Consider the following 27224-nt stretch of genomic DNA (forward strand, 5'->3'; position numbering starts at 1 on the left):
GATTGGCCATGTGGTACGTTGTAACGAGGTTCGACTGTACTCATCTTTAATGCAGTTGAAGCCTATCGTGATGCCACAAAACTTTCACTGTATTCACATGCAAAGCTTCAGTGCGAAGCTCCTCTATTCACGTGGCCGGGTTTTGTTGTATTTAATTGTCTGGAGGATCTGTAACCTTTGCATACTTGAATTGGGGATGTGACATAAATGCCCACTAAATATGCTGAACACATTAATTACTTAGAGCAAGCTCCACACTTGAGTTCACGTTGTGCTCACGTGGCTGGAGAGTCGCAGAAGATCATGCGTGATTGAGTAGAATGAAGAAAAGGAAGCGAAGGGTACGTTGCCGTTGTGATCGAAAGAATACTGTACGTTGATACCTCACGAGCGACGCCCTTGTGTTGCAATTTTTTGGGGTTTTTTTGGGGGGGGGGGGGTCGCTTAGCTTGACTGATGAGCATGTTCGATTCCGGCCTTCCCGCGTGGAGTTTGCATGGTCTCCTCGCGCCCGCGTGGGTTTTCTCCGGGTACTCTGGTTTCATCCCATGTTCCAAAAACATTCCGAGTAGGTTAATGGAACAATCTAAATTGATTCCCATGCTCTCAGGGAGAAATAAATCCAACAACAAATGGCTTCTGCGCAGTTGCCGTTTTCCCAAATGCCAAAGGACAATTCCGATTCCGCCAACTCGCACTTCATTTTGCGCTCGCGGTACTCTCCGAAATCTGTCATGCTGAAAAACCATCAGTGGTTCATCTGGAAACCAACTACATCCTGGAACAATGAGGGAAGCATCACGCCGTCGCCAGGATGGAGGTGACCTCCATCCTCAGCCGATTTATCGCAGGGCAGCCTCGGCCGACGCGGAGCGCTTACAGCTCAGGCGTCAGCCGTGGCTAACAGCTGCGCACGTAGTTATTCAAGGTAAGCAAATTATGGGCAAGGAGCGCCAGATGGGACGCTAAATGCCACGCTCCAAAACATGACTAGTGTGGAACGCGGCGTATAAGCAAAGTAACGTGAGGCGGACCCCGGCCTCTGTTCTGAACAAACAGCAAAGAGGGCAAACGCCTTGGATTGTCAAAAGGACGCCCAATCTCAACTGCAGCAGAGTGATAAACGATCACAACGAAACCCCGAAATGGTTACATGGCAAAAAAATAATGAAAATGGGTGACGTTAAGGGCGCTCTGGAGGGGAGGAGGGGGCTGAAGAACATGAAAGTCAAAGCGCAAAATGTGTCGGTTGTAATGAACGTGACAATGCGGGGGGGATAAAACACAGCGAGGGAGGGAAAGATGTAATGTCCGTCGTCTGGGCTGCAATGAGTGGAAAGCGGCAGAGAGGTCGGTATCCCTGGCAGAGCCTTATCTCATCTTCGCCCTGGAATAAAAGCTATTTTCCAGCCCCAAGACAATAAAGCGCAAGGTTAAAGGCTCTCCCGTCTGTGACACACTTTTCGGAGAATGGCTTAGGCTCAACAGAAAAATGCATCACAGCGTCTCCACACTGGAGAGCGGTTGGGCGGCGCCTCCTCTTAGCTTGCTTAAGTAACTAAGACAATGGAAATGTGTGATTGACCCTCTCGAATGGAATGTTCAATGGCACATGATTGGATTTGTAAGCACACGTAGATACTGTACATATCGATGCATTGAACTGAAAGCCCGTTTTGGAATTTCTGATGCGACGCATGTACGGACCTCACACTGTAGCTCGGAGCACTTTCTTTCAACTTTTCTTTGGTTCTGTCCTGAATGGTTTTCATCCCGCATTTTGTTTTCGAAAGTAGCCAGAAGCCGTTTTGAGATAAAAGACTGAAAAAAAAAGAAAAATAATTAAATATCACGGTTCACTGGCCGTTGAGAACCTAATACAAATTTTAAAAAACAACTGCATTGCAACTTGCGGTTTTACAATAGTTAACATGGACTCTACGAGGTGATGAAAAATGACACTTCAATTCCCACCGTGCCGACTACGGAATTATGATGTTGCTGGATTTCTCACCGGTGCAGAAAAATGTGTTTTGTATTATTTCACCCAAGTATCCCCTCAAGACATATTCAGTAACCGCAACCTGTCTGATGCAGGCCATCGATATCAACTTTGCTCCTTGATAAAGTGCTCCGGTTTGTGCCATATTTCTGACGGTAGGCCAAAAAGCACTCCTAAGTCATTGACTGAATCGGTAAAATTCGACAGCGTTCTTTTATTGACGCTCGAGTGCACATATTGCTGACTCATTCTGAGCCAAACACAATCACAGCGGTGTCATAAACGAAGACTGCAAAATGAGCGACGACAAAGATACTAGGCAGGAAACTGGAAGCAGGCAAGGGAGTTTCATTTATTCAAAGTTCTTGCGTATATCGAGCAAAAAGTGGAACGGCACAAATTCAAGCGGCGCTTGTTCCTTTTGTCACCTCGCGTCCCCGTTCAAGAGCGAGGCCGAGCATATTCGAAAAGCAGATTTTATTCGTCAGAGTATATTTACGGCACATATTAGCTGACTCTCAAAGCTTGTGGATACACGTCACATTGTGATAGGCGGATAATTCGAGCTGTCCCGAAGCACGGCTTTTGTTGAAAACAAGGGGCTCGGCCGTTCTCGCCGTTCGCCGAACATTGAATGCATTGGGACACCCTCTGTGAGATGACATTGGTCGGTGCATGGAATCAATCACTGGCGTGTTCTTGCATAATGTGCATCATAAGCCCGATCTTCTCAGAGTTTCAGATATCGTCAGGAAGCTCAGAGAAAATACAGTCATGAGAATATATGGAGACAATATGATCATGAGAGTTGGGCAGTTATGCCTCCATGCAAATCGCGGATACAAAGAAATGAACATGTCATCTGACCCGGCGTGGCTGGAAAAAGTTGGGAGTGGTAAGGTGAGAGCAAACCACCACTACCCACCATTGTCTTCGGAATATGTTGCAAATAGCAAAGTAATCTATTCACAAAATGTCTACCCTTGTAAAGCAGCCAGGGACCCAGTAAAGAAAACTCCATACACGAGGTTTACTTTTCTTGCTTTTATAAAGTTCTCTTGTGCCAACAAAATGCAAAAAGAGATGTGAGAGTGTGATCAAAAGAAGTGTTTAGAGTACACTCACCGTCTTCTGTGGGCCATTCGGGAACAAGCTGCAACGAGAGCTCGTTTTACACAGGTGCAATACATCAAAGATCTACTATTGACAACTGATGCGCTTACATTAGTAGAATTCCAATAAAAAAGAGGTCTCACTCTGACATTTTTCCCCAAACAGTTTGCACTCTGAAATCGACAATCATAACGAATTTATTTATTATCAAATATGATCTTATTCAAATTCGTCACTTAACACATTCGACTCAGTAAATATGATTTCAATAAAAATAAATCATAATAGATCATGTGTTGGTCGGGGGGGCTATGCCTCTAGAATTTAGATTTTTAGCATCACCAAACAAAGATAAGAATATAACACGTCTCAGAATGATGCAATGCACTTCTTCATAAGCAACAATAAATCCATTTTATATACGGCTTATAGTCTTTTTAAGGCCACAGTCTGAGCTGGAGTGTATTCAGCTGACTTTTGCCCCGGAGGTGGCGTACGCCCCGGGCTGGTTGTCTATTACAGATTATTCTTTTACTAAAATTACTTCCATGACAGATTGATCCAAAAATTCAGCCGTGCGTGCACAAATTGTCTCCGACCACTAATTAACACTATAAATCACTTGACAAACGGACCAGAACACGGTGACATTGAGACAGAAGCCTCGAGAAGGTGGCGACCTTCTCGAGGGGGGCATGCAGCCATCATCCAAAGTGGCAATGAAGACGCGACTTTGTCAACAACACAGCAGAAAGTGGCTGGCTCCATGTCACCGGCTCCAATGAGGGTGACGGTAGCGGTGCCGGTGTCCAGGATTGGGGTGACCGTGTAATCCGAAGATTGGGTGATGGTGAGGAAGACAGCGGAGAAGAAAGAAATGAGTTGGTCTCCGCCCGGACAGTTACGCTATTGTGTGGAGGTTTGACATGCGAGCTCGCAAATGAAAAACAAATGTGACTCCCCAGAAATGATGACGGCTTTTGCGTAAACTCAAACAACAGTGCAAGCAGATACGTTAGCCCGAGCGTCAAGAATCCATGAACAATTATGGCGGAACTCGCCCGGCGCTGCCTCCCCGTCTTCGTAAAGCTGTGTTGACATGATGCCTCATACTAGCTTTTAGGACAGAAAACCTTTATTAGTCTCACAATGGAGAAAGTCCCAATTCACAGCAGCAAAGATATGAAGGGAAGAAGTAGAAGAACAAAATACTCTACCGGAGCTGCTGTAAAGGCAGGTAAAGGCAGGTAAGATCAGGTGAAAAGTGTTTTTTCTAACAGCATCCAGTAACAGATAGTGTAATTTTCTCATATCTCAGATGATCCATCTTCTATTTAAGAGCATCCTTTTTTTTTTTTTTTGGTCTTGGCATTGCTTTTCCTTCTAGCCGTGGAACGCATCATGGCCAAGAATGGAGCATTAGCGGCCTCTATAGGCCATTGGTCGCTATAACATTTTGCAGATGGATTTCTTTCGGACTTCGAAATGCAATGCAAAATCCGACCAAGCATTATGCAGCAATCAGGCACAGTAAAAATGTGGCAAATCTCGCTTTGTGACTCGGCTGGCAAAGTTGTCACACGCCTTAAATGCAATTTGAAGCACCCTGCGTTGCACCGCACTTTCCCATCTTTGCATCAGCAAACACGACTGCAGTTTTTCATGACTTTATTGACTCGCATATACTTTCAAAAGGTATCATGTCTTTGTTTTTCACTTCTTTGTATCGGTGGGGCCGTTGGCTGTTGGGGTGGGCGCGTCCGTAGTTCAAGCGACGCCGCAAAGGAACGAAATCCAAACAATGCGGGAAAAGGTTGGCGGCAATGAGAATTATCACGAGGGCATTGCCGAGGCAAATAAAGAAAATTTGGCGTGGGCTTTGCGAGGTTTTGTTGACGTGACATCTTCTCCCAGGCGGCGACTTTTGCAAGCAAATCAAATATGAACATACCGATGGTGTTTTTAATTGTTCATTTGAAAAATCCTACGCACCTCCGGATAGTTTTCACAAACTTCGGCGCAGTTCAAGTATAACTTCTAATTTTATTGTAGGTGATACAGTGGTATGCCTTGGAGGAAAGATTTTATTACTTCCCGGGGGCCAAACTGACCCACCTCTCGGTTTATGATAATAGACTTTGAAGCATACTTTCAGCAGTGGCATTTACGGTCAAATGCATTCTTATTTCTTCACATTTCTTTTCCGGTGATACATTGAAAATGGATGTATGTAATTCAACATAAAAGTTTTACTACCGGAAGAAAATTGGGTATATTTATGAAACACGGTATTTTAGACCAGAATAATTGCTCGAATTGTTTTCCCCCCATTAAAACGCGTGTTTCTGAAGCGTTTTGTCGAGATGCAATGATGCTAACGCTGTACCGAGGTTCATAATTTCAAAATGATGATGGTTAGATTATAAGGCGTATTTATTCTTCCCGATTGGTCCGTTTCATCCATCCATTTTCCCAACCGCCCGATCCTCACTCGGGTCGCGGGGGGCGCTGGAGCCCATCCCAGCCGTCTTCGGGCAGTAGGCGGGGGACACCCTGAATCGGTTGCCAGCCAATCGCAGGGCACACAGAGACGAACAACCATCCGCGCCCACACTCACGCCGAGGGACAATTTAGAGCGCCCAATCAGCCTGCCACGCATGTTTTTGGAATGTGGGAGGAAACCGGAGCACCCGGAGAAAACCCACGCAGGCCCGGGGAGAACATGCAAACTCCACACAGGGAGGCCGGAGCTGGAATCGAACCCGGTACCTCTGCACTGTGAAGCCGACGTGCTAACCGCTGGACGACCGGGCCGCCTGGTCCGTTTCATATTACTCCTTTTTTTTTTGTACTCTTGAATAAAAGTATTTGAAAGGAATGAAATTAATTTGTTCATAAAATGGTTATTCTCTAATTATCTTTATTGTCCGTACCAGTGCATTAAAAGTGGCAATTTAAAAAGCAATGGGGGAAAAAAAAAGGTTTGGTGACACTGCATTAAATCACTCCAAAAAGGCAGCATGTGACATTATTTTTGTGACTGAACACTACTTAAATATGAAATAACATAATATTTGAACGTCAAGAAAACAGTGTTAGGCACTGTATCATATCCCACAAAAATGAATTCCAGTATGATGCACGGATGGAAGGAGCAAATATTCCGAACATTATGCTGACTTGTTTCATTGCTGATCCATATTTTGGCCCATGTACCCTCTGGTCCATTAAAGGTGAAGTAGGACTTCCCTGAACTAGATCTACTGTACATCGATGTAAATCCTCCGGAGTCAACTAAGTTTACATGGAGGTTGTAGCTCCACCCATGACATCATTGGCCAGCTGGAGTCAAGCCTCTGATAGCAACCCGAAGCCCGTCATCTCATTTGCCAGGCTTCCCCGTCAAGGTAAGGACCGTATTTACACTGCGCAATAAATCCTTTGTCTCGAAAGGTCCTCGTCGCTTCAAGAAATTGATGTCATCTCTTTGGTGTCTGTTTGGTGGGATAAAATACTTGATGCCACATTCAGAATCATGAACAACGACAAAAAAAACGGTTAGGTTCTTTTTTTCTCGAGCTATTGAACGTGATGCATGCAAATCCTCGTTTGTATGTGGCAAGAGACTGCGGTTGAAGGTGTGCTGTGTAGTTCACTAAATAAATTCTCATTCGGATGTGGTGAATAAAATTAGGCTCTTTGGTTAATTGTTTCTTTAAAAAAAAAAAAACAATCTCTTAATACATGAGAATGAATCAATCGACGATTTGGAAAAAATGTATGTATAATTTCTTTAGGTGGCATATTTAGTCCGAGTCCAAGTGCAAAAAAAAAAAAGGCTGGCAATGTAGACAGGAGACCGCACCTTGTTATCCCGGTGACGAGAAAAGCAAGTTGCTCGACCAGCTCGACGGGTCACTGAACAATTCATGTGTGGTGTGCGTACTCTCATTTTACGTAATAGAATATAAAAAGCCAGATTAGAATTTTCCTCCTCAGCTGTTTGCGCATTGCTGAATAAATTCACTCTGTAAAAAGTCAGAAAACTTGAAGGTCATTTTTAAACGCATGGCGCGCTGCCGTTTTCAGAGAGGCCGGATCCTCATTTGACTCGATCAGCTGAAAGGAAAACGCTGGCAACTACTTTTCTCGTTTCTTTCGTTTTTGCTCTGTGGCGCTTTTGTTTGTTTTGTCGTGCTCACCCGACCTCCTTTACCCCCCCCTCCAGGGCTAGCTCCGAGAAAACTTCCTTGAGCTGATCCCACGTCTGCTGACGAAGGCGGCAGCCATGAACTGGTCAACATTGGAGGTCCTCCTGAGCGGGGTCAACAAATACTCCACGGCGTTCGGCCAGGTCTGGCTCTCGGTGGTCTTCGTCTTCCGGGTGCTGGTGTTCGTGGTGGCGGCCCAGCGAGTGTGGGGCGACGAGAGCAAGGACTTTGTGTGCAACACCGCCCAGCCCGGCTGCACCAACGTTTGCTACGACTCGGTCTTCCCCATCTCTCACATCCGCCTGTGGGCCCTGCAGCTCATCTTCGTCACCTGTCCCTCCTTGTTGGTGTCATGTCACGTAAAATATCGCGAGAAGAAAGACCTGGCGTACACCGCCTCGCACAAGGGAGCTCATCTGTACGCCAACCCCGGGAAGAAACGCGGCGGTCTTTGGTGGACCTACTTGGTAAGGATGGGCGACGGAGCCGTTTCGTTTCACGATTGATCCCGGTTTGGAAACCGATGGCGCGAAACGTGTCTCTTTACCTTTTATTAGGTGAGCCTGATTTTCAAGGCGAGCTTTGACGCCGGCTTCTTGTACATCCTCCACCATATTTATCACGGATTCGACCTGCCCCGAATGTCCAAGTGTTCTCTGGAGCCCTGCCCCAACACGGTGGACTGCTTCGTTTCCCGGCCGACCGAGAAAAAAATCTTCACCCTCTTCATGGTGGTCTCCTCGGTGATCTGCATTATCATGTGCATCTCCGAGATGATCTACTTCATCTGCAAGCGCATCCTGAAACACAAAAGGAAGACCAATCAGATGATCAGGAAAGCATTCGCCGACAATCAGGAAATGAGACCCCTGGCGGCACCCAGGTCAGAGTTCAGGTCCAAAACTTCAATCCGAGTCGATCCCACCACCTCCATCCAGAATCTCAACAACATGCCGGCTGAGGAGAGAGAAAAAGAACCCCGAAATGAGTCGACGCACGAAAACGGCAAGGTGGAGAACATTTAGGATCTCTGAGAGACTCTTCGCGGCGCCTCTTCCCGAGCGTAAAGACATTCATCGATTCGCTGATGACTTGTAAATACTCGGAATGACTTTCTGCCTTTAGGCATCGTCTGTGCGTGTAAGTACATAACGCAAGCGGCATGAGAGGTTGAGCGCACACATATTTATGCATCGCTCCTCCTACTTATAGTACAACATACCACTGACTCCACTGTTTAAGGGCTTTATTATTATTAAATACCATTACTATTACTATTATTTATTATCACACACACACACACACACCGTAGCCAATGATTGCGAGGGTCTGTCTGTTATTCACATATTCACGAATGAAATACATGGCGGTGGGCATTCCGACACCAAAATGTCACCCCAGCGGGCACGTCTCCAAGACACCCCTTCGACCGCGTCGTTTTGCCAAACGGGCAAAACGCACAACAGCAAGCCAGCAGGCTCTGTCGACGAGAAATAAAGCCTGAAAGTGGAGAACATGTAAATGTTAAATGAAACACAAATCAGGTTTGTGGTTAATGACTTCAAATACCAGCTGGTCCCGTTTTTTTTTTTTTTTTCCTTTATTGGTCCACTCACTGCCTAGTCAATGGACATGTGGGCTGAGCTATCGCGGCATTGTAATGTTCATACCGCTTTTGTCATCGTAGCTCATCGCCAAGCTGCTGTCTTGAACCTGCGGTTACGATATAACCGTGTCAAATATACCGGTGTCCGTCTCGAATGAAAGCGTACGAGCGCAAGTTAGAGCTCTATATTTTTCTACTACTCCTACTCGCCACCTACGTGTATGTGTTGACCACCTTTGTTCAAATGCGGTGCACAGGCCTAATGGGTAAATGGGCTTACGCTCGCAGAAGCTTTTCCATCTTCGGGGCACTCAAAGCACTTTAAGTCTGTCTCATTACGCAACCGGGGGGGGGGCTCACTATCTTGCCGAAGGAGACTTCAGCATGGTCACAGGGGCTCAGGAGACGGCCCCGACCTCTTCTCGTTTCATTTTTGCTCCATCTGGAAAATTTCCCTGAAGTCAAGGTCCGTGTGGACACTGCAATCTGTGTGTGTGGTGTGTGTGCGGTTCAAAACTTGGTAGCCTAGAATGTTTCATTTGGCCATGTGTTACTAGAACAATTTGCTGGACAGTGGCCCTTTTTACTCCATTTTTTTTTTACATTGTGTATGCAAACATATTTATGCCCAGATTCCAATGAAAGAATGAATGTCAAGCTAATGTGATGAAAATAAATGTCACGGTAAAGGCACGTCTGTACATAATGATTGTTTTCATTTTTCCTACTTCCTTTAATAAAGGCGGGAGGTGGTTTGCTGCAGATTGTCTTATGTTGGTTACGAAAGTGAAAGAAAACACACCAAGCCAATGACGAATAATGCCGGAGTGGTTGACGATTTCCAGTCGTGCGTTCCCACTATGCTTTCTTTCTCCTCCCTTTATCTGATGATGTCTCCCCTGCCCTCACCAAATTCTTTGGATTTTTAAAGCATCAACTCACACGGTCGACTGATGTGGACTAAATTGTTGTGAGCCTTTCAGTATAGAAAGGAAAACCCGTCATGCGCCGGAATTTGCCCAAATATTTCTGAAGAAAAAACATGCACATGTCAGAATAATTGAAAGTAAACCTGAGTGGGAACACGGCCACAGAATTATTAAAAAAAAAAAAAAAGCTGATCTGAAATAGAAAAATGAAATACAGAGCACATTCACACATTCTCCCTTTCATTCACATGTTTATGGTGTGAAAGAGATGACGAGCCAGTAAACTATGCCACGCTGTTGAGTGTTGCTTTTCACTGAAAGGGATGGGCTCTGTTGTTTGTGAGAAGGAACCTCAGTGACGTGTGGTGATGTCCATGTCTGGAGGGGGCACCGACTCTGAATGCAAAACAGAAGGTGAGCCTATATTTGAATTTTGAGGCTGTGTTGGGATCGGACGTGGCGTCAAGTGCACCGTCCCTTGCACCCACCAGTTGCTGTCTTCAATAAACCTAACGTGCATACCTTTCGGGAATTTCTTGGAAAAACCCAAAGCAAGCAAGAAAATGCAAACCCCACACACAAAGGCCCCGCCAGGAACTCAGTTCTGAATTGTGAGGCGGATATGCTTAGCACGAACAAATGTGGACAACATTCTACTGCCCACTAATGTCCAATTAAAAATATTCATGCACCGAGTACTTCTTCCTGCGTATTTTTGCTTGATATAATCATCTTTACCTGCTTGCCGTTACTCATGTGTTCTGCTCTGTTATTTTATCTGATATGAAAAAAAATGCTTTTTAAAAAATACAGGATCGTGTACTAGTCAAACAACTTTGATTAAATTAACATGGAAACTGTTTACATTTAATTAACATAACCAATTGTTGCTGATTGTATGTTGTATACATTTATAGAGGGAGGTATAACCCAGACTTTCAGACTTAATGTATCATTTATTTTCTTCTTTTCCGCCCTTTTCTAAAACATTCAGCTCATTAAGAGCAAAACTCTACTCTCTGTCTCTCATATCCTGGCAATAAACAGCATCACTGGCGTCTTTGTGCTTCAGTATCGGCGTGTTCGTCACGAGAGAAATTAGTCATTTCCAACCACCCTTTTGTTGTATTTTTAATACAGAAAAACAATGGTAAATAAAGGCACCGGTTATAGAAAGCGCATTACTGGGGTTTGTTTGTTTTTTAGAAAGTACAGTTACAAAAAAAGAAAAGACAATGCCGTCATCACGCTAGCGCTTGATTGTCCAATCAAAATCGAATAAAATGGGTGCGTTTTTTTTTGATTGTCCAATCAATGCGAAGAGCATGGGTGCAGTTTGGTAACATGAACCAATAAGCACCTCTCACAGCGATCAGGATCCACCTCTTTCTAAAAAGGAAATAAAATGAGTTACCACTACGGTCAGGTACTATATATTTTTGTCCTTTTTGTTGTGTGTGAAACAAGAGTTATCTCACCTCTACCGTTTTTACTTGTACGTTTTAACATTTTTTGCTTCCATGTTAATTCGTTTGAAGGAAATGTAAATAGTACTCGTTAGCTTGTGGCTTCACGTCAGACAAACTATGGTCGAAGACTTGCGTTCAGCGGAGACAACAAGTAAAATAAGTAGAAATGGAAAAAAAACCTTGAGCTTTTCATCTGTCATGTTGTAATTGATATACTGTACGTTCAGTACGTTTGGGACAGCCGACATGTAACTCCTGCAGTGGATTAATTCCATTCATCCATCGCTTTTCTATTAGGGTAGGGGTCTTTTCGTCCCATGAATTCTGCCATGCACTCTCTTGCAGGGCTATCCAGGGGCAAGACACCCAGCACCAAATGCCCCCTATAGTGGAGCCGGGGCTCCGTATGGATCTGGACCCTCAGCTCCATACGGCGGTGCGGCAGTCCCGACAGGAGGCTACTATGGCCCAGGACAAGGGGGTGCGCGTTACGGAGGCCAACCTCATGGAGCACCCTATCGCCATCCTCCTCCTTCAGGTGCTTACGGCCCTCTTTGTTTATCACTCCTCTTTTGTTCTCTGCGCCTCACATCACCTGCGTTAAAATGATGGATGTGAAATGAGCACCACACTGGCAGGTTCACTTTGCCCCCCCAACAAGATCAGCCTACTGAAGCCTACGATTAAAGCCATCAGGGTACACCTTGAAGTGCCACACATCCTTTTCCTTCCTCACATTGTCAACAGTTTCTTGGCCCTTGTTCTGTCTTTAGGGAATATCCCCCCTGGTGTCAACCCAGAGGCATACCAGTGGTTTCAGAGTGTCGACACAGACCACAGCGGCTTCATCAACCTGAAGGAGCTCAAGCAGGCGCTCGTCAACTCCAACTGGTCCAGCTTTAATGATGAGACATGCCTCATGATGATCAGTGAGTCCTCCGTGTATCAACATCACAACCAACATTAAACGACAACTAGATCGATTTCAAATATACCCGAATGTCCTTTTAGACATGTTTGACAAGACAAAGTCAGGCCGAATGGACCTTTTTGGCTTCTCAGCGCTGTGGGACTTCATGCAAAGGTGGAGGGCACTCTTTCAACAGTATGACAGGGACGGCTCCGGATCTATCAATGGCACAGAGCTCCACCAAGGTAACCCTCTCTGGAGATGGTGTATCACCCCAAGAACCGTGTCTCATCCCGCCTGGCGTTCTCTCGTCCACCCCCTTAGCCCTCGCACAGATGGGCTACAACCTGAGCCCCCAGTTCTCCGAGTCACTGGTGCGGCGCTTCAGCGTGCACGCCGCGCGTCCCGGCATGCAGTTGGATCGCTTCATCCACGTCTGCACCCAACTGCAGAGCATGACGCAGGTCTTCAGGGAGAAAGACACCACCATGACGGGCAACATCCGCCTTAACTATGAGGACTTCCTCTCGGGTGCCATCACCAGGCTCATGTGAACGTAATTTGGCCCCCCGGATGGCAATTTAGCATTTGACATATCAGCCAGTACATCCTGTGACTTGTTGCTCTAGCGACATGAAAGCCAAACTAGAGACGACTGTGGCATTTTAGGTCATACCATTCAAACGACGAATCATGTATTTCACCGATAGCAGGAAATGCTTGCATCATCACCACAGGTGCCTTTCCGTTGACTATTTCTGGCCGCATTTTTGCTTTAACATCCTATCTCAAGGCTCAAAGATGTTTATTGACCATCGTAGTCGCATATACCTGATAGGCACTAACTCTCCTTCCCTCATTCGCGGCCTATTAAATTCTTCAGTATTTTACATTAGTGAAAGATTTACATACGGACAGTAAAGTTGTCAACATGGATCAAAGACATGTTATCAACTCCCACTTGTGAATATTTTGTGATCCTGGGCTTTCACATGTCCTCCGATCCCACAAAATGTACTTTTGCACCTTGATACCACTGCATTGCCGACAATTCTAAAAATGTTGATCAAAACAAGGGTGTTTCCAACAAATGTGCCCTCTGCCTGTTTGACACAACTTATTTTGCATTCCATTGAGGTTTATGTTCTACTGAATGCCAAAATGATGATGATGGTGTTAGATGGTGGCGTTTCCATTACTTTTGCTCAACAATCAGCGTATCAACATTTGCGAATGGCACTTTTAAGGTACTTGAACAAATCTTTTAAAATAAATAAACATATATAAAGCCCAGATTTCGCTTCTTTTTGTGTTGTATTTAGGTTTAGTGCCCTCATTAAGGCTCAAGTAGATAGATACCTTTCGCGATGGTTCGTTTCCCTTTTCAATGTGCTCTCGCTTTGGCCACTAGACGGTGCTCGAGACGAGCAAAAACGGCGTGACAACCGCTTGGTTGAAACGAACAAGACTATTCAACCAATCAAGTCATAATCAGGAAGTTCACCGACCGCGGCACCAACGCGAAGCGTTAAAGGTGAGTTAAATGACATAAGCAATGGTCTTGTATCAAACAACCGCAGTGATAATCGCATAAGCAAAAGACGTCCCCCGGGCGGCGGACCTCTGCAAAATCTGGTGTAAATTATCGGACGATATTTTCGGTTTCTCCTGCTCATCACTGTAAACGTGAATGGTGCCCATAGTTAATTTGTGGCACAAAATAATCTGTCGACTGGGTAAGTATACAATACACAAAGATATAGGTGATCCAAAAATAATAATAATAATAATAATGTGAATGGTTTATGTTATGTGTTGTGTTTATTATTTTACTTTATGTTAACTGTTTTGTGAAGCGCTTTGTTACAGCTGTCGCTGTTGTGAAAGCGCTATATAAATCAGTATGTATTGTATTGTAAATAAACATGAAGGGTTCATTTTATCGGGGCGACACTAGGGGGAGCCACCTATGAAGGAATGCAGTCCAGTAAGGAAGGAAACGATTAACCAAGCTATTTACAGCATGTAATGGTATTTGAAATTAGGTTGAAGCATACGCATATTCAAATTTGCTTTCGTTTTTTTCCCCCTCATCCTGGCATCCGAAGCGGCCATGTGGCCTGTAGTTTGGACAGCCATGCGGACCTACGCCCCGTACTTCACCTTCCCCGTGGCCTTTGTGGTGGGAGCGGTGGGCTACCACCTGGAGTGGTTCATCAGAGGGACGCCCAAACCCCGCGAGGAGGAGAAGAGCATTCTTGAACTGAGGGAGGAGAGGAAACTGCTAGAACAAGCCGGGATGGACGGCACGCAAGTGCTTAGCCTCAAAGAGAAACTGGAGTTCACGCCAAAAGCGGCTCTGAACAGGAACCGGCCTGAGAAGAGCTAGTGCTTTCAAATACAGACAACTGACGGGGGGCACCGTTTCGCATCCATCCTATAAGCCTCCGTGCATGTAATCATGTACTTTGTGGAATGCTTGTCAACCTTTTGAACACATGCGCACACACTTACACACACACACACAATTCTTCGAAGACCTTTTCCTGATCCAGCGTAACTGAAGGTAAAGTCAAGCAAGGCGTACTCAGATGACCTCATTTTTCATCTTTCGGATGAATCACAATAGATATTGTGCGCACACGTCCTCTCGGCCCCCACATCGGTGACCGGTTTCCTCACCATGGACACACATTTTTCACTTCCTGTATCTGGAACAGCCATGCGACCCGATACTAATGTCCGCACAGTGTCATACTTGTGCTCTGATCTTTAGCCATTGTCTCTAATTGTGTCACCAAAGAATACTTGATTGAGTAATGTATTATGCGGGGGAGGGGTGTACGAGCTTTTTAATGGCATGCAGGGAATCAACCAACAGTGTCGGAGGTCTGTGATGAAAATGAAGCTGTGTAGCCTTGTTATTGTGTAGAACAGCAACATTTTCATAATGGAAAGTTATCTAGTTTGCACAATGAGCCTTTCCTGTGTGAAAAGTGGTCGAATAAAGTTTGAATTGTTCAACTCTGACCTGTAGGAAGTTAATCAGCCCTGATGTGGCTGTTGTTGATGACCATGACTTCCAAGTTCACGGAAGCAGGGAAAGCAGCCAACACATGACACGGATGAAATTCAACCTCTTGAATGATAAAACGGGGATGGGAAGTTTACTAAATTGTGTCGCTTGGGTGAAATTCTTCTTTTGATGGTAGTGTTATTTCGAAACCTATACATACAAAATAGAAATATATTGAAAATATGCTTACGACAACATATGTCTATAAAAGTAAACTGCTGTACTGTATAATTATGGTGAAAATGTTCTTCACCAAATAATGTCTTACATTTTTTATGTATTTCGGCATTGCTCGACGTCCGTACAGAAGAAAGAAGGTCAAACTAAAACAAATAAACAAACAAACCAAACAAAACTAACCAACAACTCATCAAAACTAACAGAATTCAAAAGCTACAAGTCAAAACGAAATTAAAACTAACGACCATGAAAAATTCAAATCCATTTTAGCCCTCGTACCGCGAGTCGTACGCAGGCTGAAATGTTAAAAGCAACATTGAAGAAACCCCGTTTTGGAATGAAGCTGTGTATCAGGACCAGCTGCAAATTGAAATTCTCACTAAATCCACAAATACGTAGCCGATGACTCGACATCCTTAATGACCGCCATCGTAAATGGACTTGAGAAGGAAATTTACTCAGGCCAGGTGAAATGGGAAATGTGATGTTGCAACTTTGCTCTTACTTTCAGGGTAGAAATAACGTCAAGGTCCCGCAAGGTACTCAAAAGGATGGAGGTGACTGTGCATCGAGAGGAAGAGGGAGGGTGCATGTTTATGTCCTTGTGGGAACAATTAGAGAACAGGTAACAATGGAGCGACTCCTCCAAACTGGACAGCACTGTGGGAACTCAACACCGAGGCTCCTGGGAAAGTATCAGGGGGGGGGGGGGGGGATGTTGAGAGGCGGGCCATTGTTCCTGCTGGATGAAGGTGGATAATGGGTGATGCTGGATGTTCTGGGTTTTTTTTTTTGGGGGGGGGGGGGTTCTAAAGCCGTGCAGTCCAACCTCCTGATCAGAAAATAGCATTGTCTGCTTGCTGCAATGGCATATACGCCCATAAATACACAAACCTTCATATATACTGTATATACATTCAATCATTCATTCATCTTCCGAACCGCTTCGATTGCGTCATTCATTTGCCGATTTTGCGGATAACGAACGTCAACTTCATTAAAACAACCAGATTTTTCTCACAAAATAGCGAAAAGGCCTTCGTGACGACGAACCGTGGGACGCTAACTGCCGCCGCCACGTTGCCGAGGAACAAAATGTACGGCGCGGTATTCGCCTCCGTTGCTTGGCAACGCTACTAATCGACACGGACATTGTTGTACTTTCGGAGGCACGGCGCACATGGTCTGAGAAAACATGTCTGGTAAACGGAAGCAGAATTTTTACATCTATAAATGTTCATATTGGATTATACATCGTCGCTGGCGGCCATTTTTTTTGGAAATGGTAACGAACATGCCGTTATAACGTACGGATGCGTTATCTCCCTCGAGGTACGTTGTCACGAGGTTCCACCGTCATCCTTTCAACAAAGTCTCGCTACACAGCTGGCTGTAGCACAAGGCCGATCGGTTATGTGGCGACGTAGTCCAAACACTAGGGGGCGCTATGTCAAACAGGCACATCGCTAAAAGACCAAAAAAGAAGAGACAAAGCAGAGAATGCAGAGAGTGGCTGAAAACAAGAAGAAATACGCGGATGCCGTGTTACTCCCTCTGTGTCTTGACATCAAGTGCGTCAAAAGAAACACGGTACTGCCTTTTCAAGTTATAAAACGAATCCACGACAAGATAACTTGAAGTTTTAGTTGATATACCTGGACAATGAGACGTTATCTACCCTCTGAGGGTTTTTTTGTGGTTTAGTACATCGTCCTCCTCTTGGCTCTTGATGGGCAGTGTCGAACAATGCCCACTGCATCCCCAACCCCCCCCCCCCCCCCTCCCCCGCCCCCACTACCCATTGTCAGGGTGAATGTTCCTCAGCGGACCGGTCCCAGGGGGGAAACAATAGTGGAAGAGGAAACAGATACAGACCTACTTCCTATCCAGAATCTAAATTTGGTGAGTGGACATAGTTTTGTTTTGTTGAGGAGCAAAATGGCCAAATTGAGGACTGGCTGCTCAGACTGCATATCGTTACGGATACGGGGAGAGTCGTGTGTCCAAACGACAGTCCAGGAAACCGAAGAAAATCCACACATTCACACGTACTACAAACGGTAAACCCTAAAGAACCACAATCACTTAAGTCCTTTCGGATAAAACCGTTTGAACGCATTTTGTTCGCCCTGCTAGGTGCTTACATAACATTTGCGTGCGAACGGCTATTTGCGCTCTTGCGTTTATGTGCCTTCATTAAAATGATTAGTGGGGGCTGAGCTCAGCCGTGGATGCTCGAGCACAGGTCTCGCGCACGCCTGATTCAGGTCACGTTAACTCGTCGTTTTCTTAAAGGAATTATATTACCTTGCTTTTAAAAAATGTGCTCACAGGGATGCGCGTTGCAAATCGGGACCCCGCTGAGGGACTTGTCCAGGCCTTGTGGCTTTGTCAAACCTTTCTTCGTGTTATCGGCAACTTGTGGCTTACTAACAGAGCGAGGAAATGCATCAGCGTTGGCTTCGACAATCTCAGGAAAACACGCTCACAATGGCAGCCCATCCCAAAAGGGTTGATGTCGGACGGTAAGGATGACCTGTCACTCACATCTTCCCGCACAGCGGCCAAGGTTATCATGGTTGAGGAAAACTAACGGAAAAAAAAACAAAATCCTGCAATTGAAAAAAAAAAAAAATTGTTTACGAAATAAAATTTAAATGGCTTAAAAAATAATTTCTTTTGATAACACTAACTAGAATCGTTGTGAATATCCTTTGTTTCATTTCATTATTCGGGGTTGATTTAGAAATTTTTGGTGGGTATTTTTGTTTGGCCGTACAGAAGAACGAAAGTTGAACGGTCATTTGCAAAAGGTGGTTTACTTTATTATACAAAAACTAAAACTAACACGAAAACGAATAAAACCTCAACTAAAAGAAAACATTTTCCCCAATAAAATGAACTCAATTTAAAACAAGAAGAAAAAAAAAAAAAGACAAAATGAAATAAAAACAAACTACGATGAAAAATCCCCCAAACTACTCTAACCCTGACTGTCAATCCTAACCTTATTCTCATGAAATTACTTTCATGACGGACTCTGACAACCCGTGTCCGATGAAATCATCGCTCATCACAATTAAGAACGGTGGCACTTCAACCTCGCCGGGAAAACAAACGTTCAAGCCGGCCGGCTCGGCGGCTCAAAGGTCATCCCGGGGACGACCCCGGCAATCTGTTGAATGCCCTCCTCCCGATCGCCAGCGCCTCCCTGTTTGCCTTGGCCAAAACACCCACAGGAACAATAACAGGGTTGTGCCCACGCGGACGGCTGCACCCCCCCGCGCCCGCACCAAGATAATAGGCCTGCGCGGGAATGCCAGCCAACTTGGAGTGAATAGAGTTGGAAAGAGACAACTTTGGAAGCTTCTTTGGATGCTTTCGCGGAACAATATCTGCCAATCTTTGACAGTGCCCGAACATAATCGAGGTTCCTCTTTTCCTATAATTGTGCAATTGTATTTTGTTTCCATTCCACTCCCGTAAAGCCAAAGGCTCAGACGGTCAACACGGTAATTGATCGCCGTCACTCCCCGGGCGGCGGTCGTCGGACATATCAGGGAGCCGATCCGGTCATTCGTTTGTGTTGATCATAACTTTATTTCATTCAATACAATAAATAAACCAGTTGATATAAATACATATTTCATGGATGTGATCACCTTCTGTTGCACCTTGAGCGTAAACTTGTTTGCTGTCAGACCCATTTCAAGCATTCATCCAACAGGAGGCCGAGTTCAGTGGTTTGCTTCGATTGGGATCGTAGTGAGCCCGCCGGAATCCTCCGGAGGTCCACGGTTTGGATCCCCTTCTGTAATGTAGCCCCCTGACCCCCTAATCCGGGGGTCCGCGCATGCGCGGAGCCGCGATGCTCTTGGGAGCGGAGCTGAAACCGGAACATTCCATCGTGCGGGCTGAGAGGGGCTCCGGGGAATTTTGATCCAAAATACTGTACTGTGTGCGCCCCTGCAAGTTTTTGGTTGCCCTTGGGGAGCATATTCCAAAGGAGGTCCGTCATCAGGCCGGTTTTGAAGCGTGCACAGTGCGACTCTTGTCTGTTATTTCAGGCCGCTGTTTTACTCCAGCGTCATGTGCAAACAAGCGTGTTTGAAAAAGACAACAGTTTTCCTTGAGCGGCAGTCAGACATAGTGCTTGTGTTTTGAAGCTCCCCTGCGGTTGTTCTTTGCCTTTTGCCCATCGTGGTTCCGGGGTGAGCGCGACGTCCTCGCAGCCTCCGCGCAGTTCGTGTAGCTCGGAAGCACGTCGCCCGCGGCCGCCGCGGGTTCCCACTTGACCGTTACGGCCACATCGCCGAAGCTCTCGCGGGGCTCGGCGTGGCACGTGACCCGGCTCGGCCCCGGCGTCTCCCCTCGGGCCTCGGGTCGGGCCCCCGCCTGCGCGAGCGGCTCGGACCGCGGCCGGTACGCTCGGTACCGTCTCTTCAGCCGGTGGGAAATTGCGAGCTGAAGCAGGTGGAGGAGCTCGATCAAGTTGAGCAGCAGAGAGACGGCGGCGATGGCCTGAGTGTAGATGGTGAAGACGGTCTTCTCCGTGGGTCGGGAGACGAAGCAGTCCACCGTGTGAGGGCAGGGGAAGCCCACGCACTCGAACTTCGCTTCGATTAGGAAGCCGTCGTAGAGGAACCACAGGCCCAGGATGAAGCCCGCCTCCAGGAGCACTTTCAGAAGGATGCTGAATGTGTACGCGCATAACAGCTTGCCCTTCAGCTTGGGAGCTTCCGGCGGGCTGCGCTCAGCGCCGCTTCCGTTCCCGTCTTTCCGCCTCTTCGCCACGGGCTCCTTCCGTCCCGCGCCGCCTTCTTCCGCCGGCTCGCTCTCCCCTTTCCCCGACCGAATAGCCACGTAGCCAAAGTAGAAGATGGTCGGCGTGGAGACGAAGATGACTTGGAGGACAAAATAGCGAAAGTGGGAGATGGGGAAGGCTTTGTCGTAGCAGACGGCGGTGCAGCCCGGTTGTCGCGTGTTACATACGAAGTCGTCTTGCTCGTCGTCCCAGGCGGACTCCGCCGCGGTGCCGAGCACCAGCATGCGAAACAGGAAGAGAACGGTGAGCCAGACGCGGCCGATGCCCGTGGAATACTCCTGGCCCTCCTCCAGCAGGTGCTCCAGAAAGGACCAGTCAGCTCTGGACATCCTCTGCTCCTTCCAGGACAAGGACCGGCAAAGGACAAGGATAAGAAATGGCGAGGAATCAAAACCTCAACCCAACTCATATGGGAATGTTCGCAATTTAAAGGAGCTCAAATGTGCCAGGACAAAAGCCCCCTCCCCCTTATAATAGTCAGTTCTTTGTGTTCAAATTGGAAACGGCTCACAAGTACGGTTTTCAACAACACTTAACACCTAACGGGTATTTGATTTCGGCACCGGGCGCTTTAACGAGCACGCAGCTAAAGTGCGTTGTTGTGTGGGTCCGTTAAAGTCTCCGGTTGGTGGTATCCCCCCCCCCCCCCCGCCCGCGCTTTATTAGCTTCGTGGCTTTGGCTCTTGCCCCTTATGGCTTCTTCCATGAGCTCAGTGTTGTTACAGCGGGCTTAAAACCAAGACCTCCACGCTCACAAAAACAAGTATAGCGAGCACGCTTCAGCCGTGACGTCGAACACGAATGCAAGTAGGGGTCGCCGACGCTTTTTCGGGGTTCACCTCGAAGCTTTCCCAGCGGTGGTTTTTAACCCCAATGAGAACAAATCGCTGCTTCAACGTGAATCTTCATTAGGGTATAAAAATGATTGCTGTAATTGCATCGTGACTCGAGAGGATTCGCGTGAGGAGGTGCGTGTGGGGGGGGGGGGGGGTATTTTAATGATAATGACACAGTAGTTTGTCGGGAAGCTCGGCGTACACACGAAACCAACTAAGATATACATCTGAGTAAACATCCTGGGAGGGGAGACCGGGGTCCCGCTGTGACACTCGTTGACTTATTCAGACGACTTGATGTTTTGTTTTGTTTTTTTTTTCCTGTCAACGTCAGCCCTTCTGAAAAAGGGAAACATCAACGGGGGCAAAATAAATCCCACATCTATTCGATTAGTGAATGGTTGTTTGAACGCTAGCCCCCACTTTGGTTTTCCTTTCAGCAGAATACAGATCTTCCTCTCAAATCCTGACTAAGTCAAAAGGTAAATTAAAGTGAGTCGTACCAGAAATAATATCAATGCAAACATCTTGAAATATAAAAGAAATACCAAGTGGAAAAAAAGGATGAAGAAACTCAAAATATGAACGCTGCAACGAGTTAAAGAGGAAATAGTCATGAGTAGATCATGGGAATATTTCACTTATTATGACATTTTAAAATGTAGTTATGTTAGAAATGATTACAAATTGAAACGTGAAATAAAAATCCAGAATTCACAAAAAACGGATTATTTTTTTTTTTTTAAATTAATGTATTATAATTTATTTTACAGATGAACAGATGAACAGGTTCTTTGAATATATGCGACTCGAGCCCAAACACATTGAGGCCGGTTAAGTTACCAATATTTACTCTAGGATTCCATTCAACAAACAAACAAAAAACAAAGACGTTCATCCAAATCCAAATGGCTTTCAAACAATGTTTACCTTTCTCTCTGGTGGAACGCGTCTCGGTCTCCCAACTACCTCCAACGATGCTCCTCTGAAGCCTTTCTGCCTTCTTTAAAAAGACTCCGTGTCATCGGAAAAATAAAGTGAGGACAACTTTTCCCATGCTACAGAGTTCACTATTTGGCCCTCCCTCAGGAAATCTGTCCAGGAAATGGGATGGAGCAACTCTCGAGTATATGCCCCTCATTTGCGCTCCAAATTTGGTGGCAGTAGACCACCAACATATTTTATTAATATTTGGGTTTGTCATTTACGTCATGCTCACTCAATAGACCATGGATGGCTCCGAGTATTTTTTTTTCTTTCCTGAGGCAAGGGAAGCGGGGGGGGGGGGGGGGGGGGATCACGTGTAGATAAGAAAAATAAGAAGATAATTCATATTTGCATTTTACAATATCAAATGAAATTCTTGAAGGGGCTTCACTCGGGCTACACTGGACGCACGCGTCCTTTCAATAAATGGAGACTCGCTCCTTGAAAAAGTTTCATCATCCGTAAAATTCACTATCTCCATTTCAAATCCAGAAATCCTTGACCCGGCACACAATTCTTCACTTGTTGACCCTCAGTACAAGTTCATCAAGATTGTGTGAACCAGTCTGGTGTAGTTTTCCATTACACCACGCGAGGGCATCAGTCACCCAAACACAAAAACAGCATCTCATGCGGGATGACTTATTTTCTTTGTTTTGCAGCAATGGTTTTTTATTGACCTGTTAAAGGTTTACACCCGATCGCTAGCAAACACCCAGCTCCGACTACGATCCATGCAAGAGACAAACTTGACGGATCGTATTTAATAAAACACAGAGAAAACTGAATCCAAAACAACCAAAGTCCTAAAAAACAAAAAGATTCCAAAGTATCAAACAAAACCCAAGCTGTAGATCGAGAACAATGACAGCAACAAGGAAACAATGACCCGACACCGAGTGGTCGTGCCGAGTCCTTTTAAAGCAATAATTAGATAACGACCAACGGGTGTGCAGCTGCAGGGAGAGCCCTGCAGTGCCACCTGTTGGTCACGAACAGAATCATGACAAGGTGGTGGCACACCATTAACTATTGGTCGGCCAAGTTGTGAACAAGGGACACCAATCAGCAAAAAGCGGGCGAGAGCTAAGATGAACAACAGCACGCACAAAAATAAATCAATCGTGGACCGTAACAACTTGAGCTCATGCATAAGCGTTTTTTTGTTTGTTTGTTTTTGTTTTGTGCTTTTCTTTCCCCCGCCAAAGCTTGCGCCTACTGAATATGCAAACGCAACATACCAGTAAAAACATTTCCGAAGCCAAGATGTTCTCTTATCGGCGCACGTTGCCGTTTTGAGCAACCGCAACACCGAAACGGTTGATGATTATCTGCAAAAACATCGGGTGCATACAAACAGAGGTTTCAACACAAGCGTGCAAGTTGTAAATATATTCCAGCATGACCGTGACACCTAAAAATGGTTGACGCTGCCGTCGGCCGGACACACCGCTCAGTCAAATGAAAGTGTTTAGCCATGGGTCATCTCCTCAAGGTTCAACCCAATCAACACCGAACCGCCGTGTCCCAAAATGGAGATTGGAAGGGCGGCAAAGGGAAGGGGCGCTGTCAAAATCTAATTGAAAGTAAATCATCTTGACGGATCCCTGCCTCGCTCCGTTTCTCGGCCTCACTCCATCGGCGGCAAAGGAAGCGTCGAGCTGGCGTAATACGAGCGTTTGCATTCTGCTTTCTCGTGTTTGCAGTCAGTCCTCCTCCCTGCGCGTGCAGTTTGCAATTAAACTAATTGCCTGGCTCAGCCCAGCCAGTCTCTCAGCGCCGGCCCCGCAAAACTGCTCTTTATTGCTATTGCTACAATCGCAATCTAAGCGCGGCTATGTTGTTGTGCACGCATGCACCAGGTGACATCAGCAGAACCGCTCTCTTTATCCCCCTGTTTGCCGTGAGCCGTTTGTTCTCAGTCAAGATGGCACATCAATATGAGTGACGCGCGCCGCAACCTTGTTTGTTGTCGGATAAACTATGCGTGACACCGGCGGGGCTTTATAGCTTAATGAGTGAACACGTTCAATAGATGCAACAGAGTGGGCACGGGGACTGAATGAGCTTCGGCATCCGCTCGCTCGCCCCATCCTAGCTTGCCGGGATCATCAGGTGTAGGGACGCCTTACTGACAGTAGCGACTGATTGATATCTTCGAGCCGTGAAGTCAGCAGCCAAGGATGGCTTTGGCGGGGAAGCACAATTCCCCCACACTGGAGGCTGTGCGGTGGGGGGGGGGGGGGGGGAGCATTCATGAAGCTCATCACCTTTGTTTGGGAATCAACGTGGCGCTGTTGTTTTTGAAAATCAACTCATTCGGTCGAGTGGCGATGATCAACTCTGACCGGAGGTGATACCAAACGATTGTACGAGGAGCTTTTGTGGGATTATTTCGGAAAAAAAAATAAAGTTTGACTGCTCAATGAAGAATCTGACAAAAGATTTTGTTGTATTATTTTTCCTCATGATGGCTTTTTTTTATGGAGGCAAATGGCAAGCAACCAGCTAAAAAGACGATGCCAAGCCAATAAGAGCAAACGTGATTTCCCTTTGGCCTTCTACTTTGACTGAGCATTTACATGCGATGAGGCGGATGCGACGAATTTCCTCCAGTCATCCATCAGCGAATAATGGTGAGGAATCGTTGGCGTCGCTGACGTCACAGCATTATAAGCTATGGAACATGATTATATGGAAGCTATAATGGGACAAAACTTTGTGGCGCATGCTTAGGTCACTGGCCGCGGTGCTGAAACCAACCCCCTCTTTCGGATTTTAACGGTTTTCATTCCTATCAGGCGTGCATAAAACAGCTCAGGTCTTACTACGACTGTACAAATGATATCGTTGACAAGGACATCATATCTCATTAAGCATGCAGGTGAGGAACACAATCGAACTCTATTTTTCGATACTTTCTATTTAAGCCAAATGAGTTCAGCGTCGGGCCAAAATTGAAAGGGACTGACCTCACCGCTGAAATGGATAGCGCGCAAGTGTGATACCCGTTCCATTTTGAAGCGGGAAGAGTCGAGAAGCGAAGCTCTATTGCGGCAGTGAAATCACCTGAGGTCTCACTGGGCAGCTTGCAGTGGATTCATGGACGCAATATAGGAAGTGAAGCACCTGTGAACAATCGAGGTGTTTGTGAGGCTCATCATGTCTACTTCCTCGTTTCGCTTCGACATGAGCCCAGCGGTTTTGATCTCATTTTCTAGATTTGGTTAAAGGGCTGACGACGCAGCCGACTGGTCCTCAAGTGTTTCGCGACGCCCTCCGAGCCTGTCGAGTGCCTCAAGTGGAAGAAGAGCAAATGTAGGTCACCATTAGTGCGTTGCTTGACTTCAGAAAGCGAGCACAAAGTACATTGGGCTTTTTTTTTTTTTCTTGGTAACAGTTAAGTTGACATGACTTCTTCAGTGACGCCATTAGGCGATTAGCACGTACAGCACACTGGAAAACATTTCGGCAGTCATCAAATGGCCATATTGGCCTATTGTTAGCACGGGCGCTCTCTCACTCACTCCATCTCGGTGACCCATTTAGAGTCGTGTCTAAGTTAAGTGCTCGGTGTGGCGACTACGAACGCCGGAAGAAATATCCGGCGTGACGCCGGCGTTTCGGCTATTGATGGACCGAACAGAGACACGATCTTTCCCGTCAACTTTAATTATTAAAAGTTACAGTACACAGCCACAGATGTCGTTGCGCGGGAACAGATTCAGGCAAAATTTGGAGTCGCTCGAGAATAAAGCACACGGTGGGTCACGAGAGGGGTTGGTTCGAACGTGGGCCGCGATGCCTTTGAGCGAGGCAGCGAGGCAGAAAACCCGCAGTTTGGCTTTGTACACGCCTTGTAAGTCTGAATGTGAACGACACGTTCGATGATGTTTACGTTGGATGACTTTTCGATTACTTTTGCTTCAGGCTACGCGATGCAGAGTCTGTGTTAATGTGCGCGTGGGGGTGAATCGGCCACGTGTAAACATCGACACCAAGTGGTGCTCTGGCACCAGCCCTTTGCCTGGAGCTTTAAAAGTAAAAAAAATATATATCACCATGTGCAAATGTACATATTTTATAACACTTCAAGCTTGGTTACAACGACTGAAAAAGGCTTTGGGAGGTTCTTTTTTTTTTTTTTTTCCTGCTGCTCTCTCGGATGAAATGTTCTTTTTGTTCTCGGGCCATGTTCTCTCAGTGTATATCCTGTGAAAGTTCGCTCTGAGGATACGCATGCGTTTAGAATGCCGTTATTATATTTGTAACGAGAAAACAAATCACAATAAAAAAAAATCTAACGTTCAAGCTGGTGTATCGAGTAGGCCTTCCAATGGGTTGCAAAGTACATGTCTTTGGGGAGCTCGGCATGTGAACCACATATGGAGGGCAAGAGCGAGGGAGGAGGGGTGTGTTTGATAGAGAGAGAGAGAGAGAGAAGAAGAAGAGCGCGAGGATGTAGCGCCGCTGCCTTTCACTGCTGTGTCTCAATCCTTGCCTGCGCAGCGGTCGGGGGGAGCCGCACGAAGAGGCGGACGTTTGTGACACCTCATTGAGCATTACAACCGAGGTAAGAGGAAGCTGACGTGAAAGTTGCTCATCCGCAATGCCGGTCAAGCAGCCCGACTCTTTTGTGAACGGCGCCGTAGACGGTCAGATGAGATTTGGTGCAGATGGGCTGTTTGGTGCATCCCAACTGAGCGGTGGTGCTGCTGCTGGTGGTGGTGGTGGTGGTGCATGGATTGCTGTTGCGTGTCTTCGTGTCTTGCAGCTGTCTCAACTTGACGAGAAGAAAAAGAAAAAAACCTGCCGTAGTTGGAGCCGACCTTAAAACACACACATTCCATCCGTGCGTGACCGCGAAAGGGCGCGCTCGCTTCTATGCGGCTTGGGCTGCTTGCTGTGTTTAAAGTCGGAGGGAACACGGGAGGAGGCGGGCGGAGCTCTTGCAATTATTTGCACTGCGCTGCACGATGGGAAGGGTTCAAAATCAATCACGTGAACACTTCGGCCTCGCTCGTCCTCCAGGGGTGCCGCTAATAGCGGATGCTGTGTGCGCGTATTATTCATCTGCCG

General features: G+C 46.3%; 5 protein-coding genes across 9 annotated transcripts in view; 4 read left to right on the forward strand and 1 right to left on the reverse strand.

Moving 5' to 3' along the window:
* Window positions 1-6458: 6458 nt before the first annotated feature.
* On the forward strand, window positions 6459-9695 carry gjb9b (gap junction protein beta 9b). 2 transcript variants are annotated; one of them, XM_086136968.1, is made up of 3 exons: window positions 6459-6523; window positions 7345-7794; window positions 7885-9695. In XM_086136968.1, the coding sequence occupies exons 2-3, from the start codon at window positions 7405-7407 to the stop codon at window positions 8350-8352; spliced, it is 858 nt and encodes a 285-aa protein (XP_085993094.1). In that variant the 5' UTR covers window positions 6459-6523; window positions 7345-7404; the 3' UTR covers window positions 8353-9695. The 2 variants fall into 2 exon arrangements, with proteins under 2 accessions (XP_085993094.1, XP_085993095.1); XM_086136969.1 differs by lacking the exon at window positions 6459-6523 and adding an exon at window positions 6530-6673.
* A 1512-nt stretch (window positions 9696-11207) lies between these two features.
* On the forward strand, window positions 11208-13534 carry pef1 (penta-EF-hand domain containing 1). 2 transcript variants are annotated; one of them, XM_086136971.1, is made up of 5 exons: window positions 11208-11288; window positions 11677-11869; window positions 12105-12260; window positions 12343-12486; window positions 12566-13534. In XM_086136971.1, exons 1-5 carry the CDS (start codon window positions 11268-11270, stop codon window positions 12793-12795), a joined length of 744 nt encoding a protein of 247 aa, XP_085993097.1. In that variant the 5' UTR covers window positions 11208-11267; the 3' UTR covers window positions 12796-13534. The 2 variants fall into 2 exon arrangements, with proteins under 2 accessions (XP_085993097.1, XP_085993096.1); XM_086136970.1 differs by having other exon boundaries at window positions 11268-11357.
* Window positions 13535-13706: 172 nt separating this feature from the next.
* Window positions 13707-15271, forward strand: smim12 (small integral membrane protein 12). 2 transcript variants are annotated; one of them, XM_086136838.1, is made up of 2 exons: window positions 13707-13775; window positions 14350-15271. In XM_086136838.1, the coding sequence occupies exon 2, from the start codon at window positions 14355-14357 to the stop codon at window positions 14628-14630; it is 276 nt and encodes a 91-aa protein (XP_085992964.1). In that variant the 5' UTR covers window positions 13707-13775; window positions 14350-14354; the 3' UTR covers window positions 14631-15271. The 2 variants fall into 2 exon arrangements, with proteins under 2 accessions (XP_085992964.1, XP_085992963.1); XM_086136837.1 differs by lacking the exon at window positions 13707-13775 and adding an exon at window positions 13789-13977.
* Window positions 15272-19073: 3802 nt separating this feature from the next.
* Window positions 19074-22191, reverse strand: gja4 (gap junction protein alpha 4). The gene is made up of 2 exons (XM_086137534.1): window positions 22089-22191; window positions 19074-20660 (listed from the first exon to the last, which is right to left on the reverse strand). The coding sequence occupies exon 2, from the start codon at window positions 20649-20651 to the stop codon at window positions 19638-19640; it is 1014 nt and encodes a 337-aa protein (XP_085993660.1). The 5' UTR covers window positions 20652-20660; window positions 22089-22191; the 3' UTR covers window positions 19074-19637.
* A 4396-nt stretch (window positions 22192-26587) lies between these two features.
* The window catches only part of dlgap3 (discs, large (Drosophila) homolog-associated protein 3), a 67982-nt gene continuing 67345 nt past the window's right edge, over window positions 26588-27224 (forward strand). For both annotated transcript variants that reach the window (XM_086137065.1, XM_086137067.1), the window contains exon 1: window positions 26588-26718. The gene's annotated coding sequence lies outside the window, so the exon portion shown is untranslated. The remainder of the gene's footprint in view (window positions 26719-27224) is intronic.

This window comes from Hippocampus guttulatus, chromosome 18, assembly GCF_054856545.1.
Source record: "Hippocampus guttulatus isolate MCC_2025c chromosome 18, RoL_Hgut_1.0, whole genome shotgun sequence".
Classification (NCBI taxonomy): Eukaryota; Metazoa; Chordata; class Actinopteri; order Syngnathiformes; family Syngnathidae; genus Hippocampus; species Hippocampus guttulatus.

Bases quoted from the DNA above. Each gene is read 5' to 3' on its own strand.
- gjb9b (XM_086136968.1), top strand. From the start codon at position 7,405: ATGAACTGGTCAACATTGGAGGTCCTCCTGAGCGGGGTCAACAAATAC. The intron at 7,795-7,884 runs GTAAGGATGGGC...ACCTTTTATTAG, and splicing joins GTCTTTGGTGGACCTACTTG to GTGAGCCTGATTTTCAAGGC.
- pef1 (XM_086136970.1), top strand. From the start codon at position 11,268: ATGAGTTACCACTACGGTCAGGTACTATATATTTTTGTCCTTTTTGTT. The intron at 11,358-11,676 runs GTACGTTTTAAC...ACTCTCTTGCAG, and splicing joins CACCTCTACCGTTTTTACTT to GGCTATCCAGGGGCAAGACA. The intron at 12,261-12,342 runs GTGAGTCCTCCG...ATGTCCTTTTAG, and splicing joins GACATGCCTCATGATGATCA to ACATGTTTGACAAGACAAAG.
- smim12 (XM_086136837.1), top strand. From the start codon at position 13,932: ATGGTGCCCATAGTTAATTTGTGGCACAAAATAATCTGTCGACTGG. The intron at 13,978-14,349 runs GTAAGTATACAA...TGGCATCCGAAG, and splicing joins CAAAATAATCTGTCGACTGG to CGGCCATGTGGCCTGTAGTT.
- gja4 (XM_086137534.1), bottom strand. From the start codon at position 20,651: ATGTCCAGAGCTGACTGGTCCTTTCTGGAGCACCTGCTGGAGGAGGGC.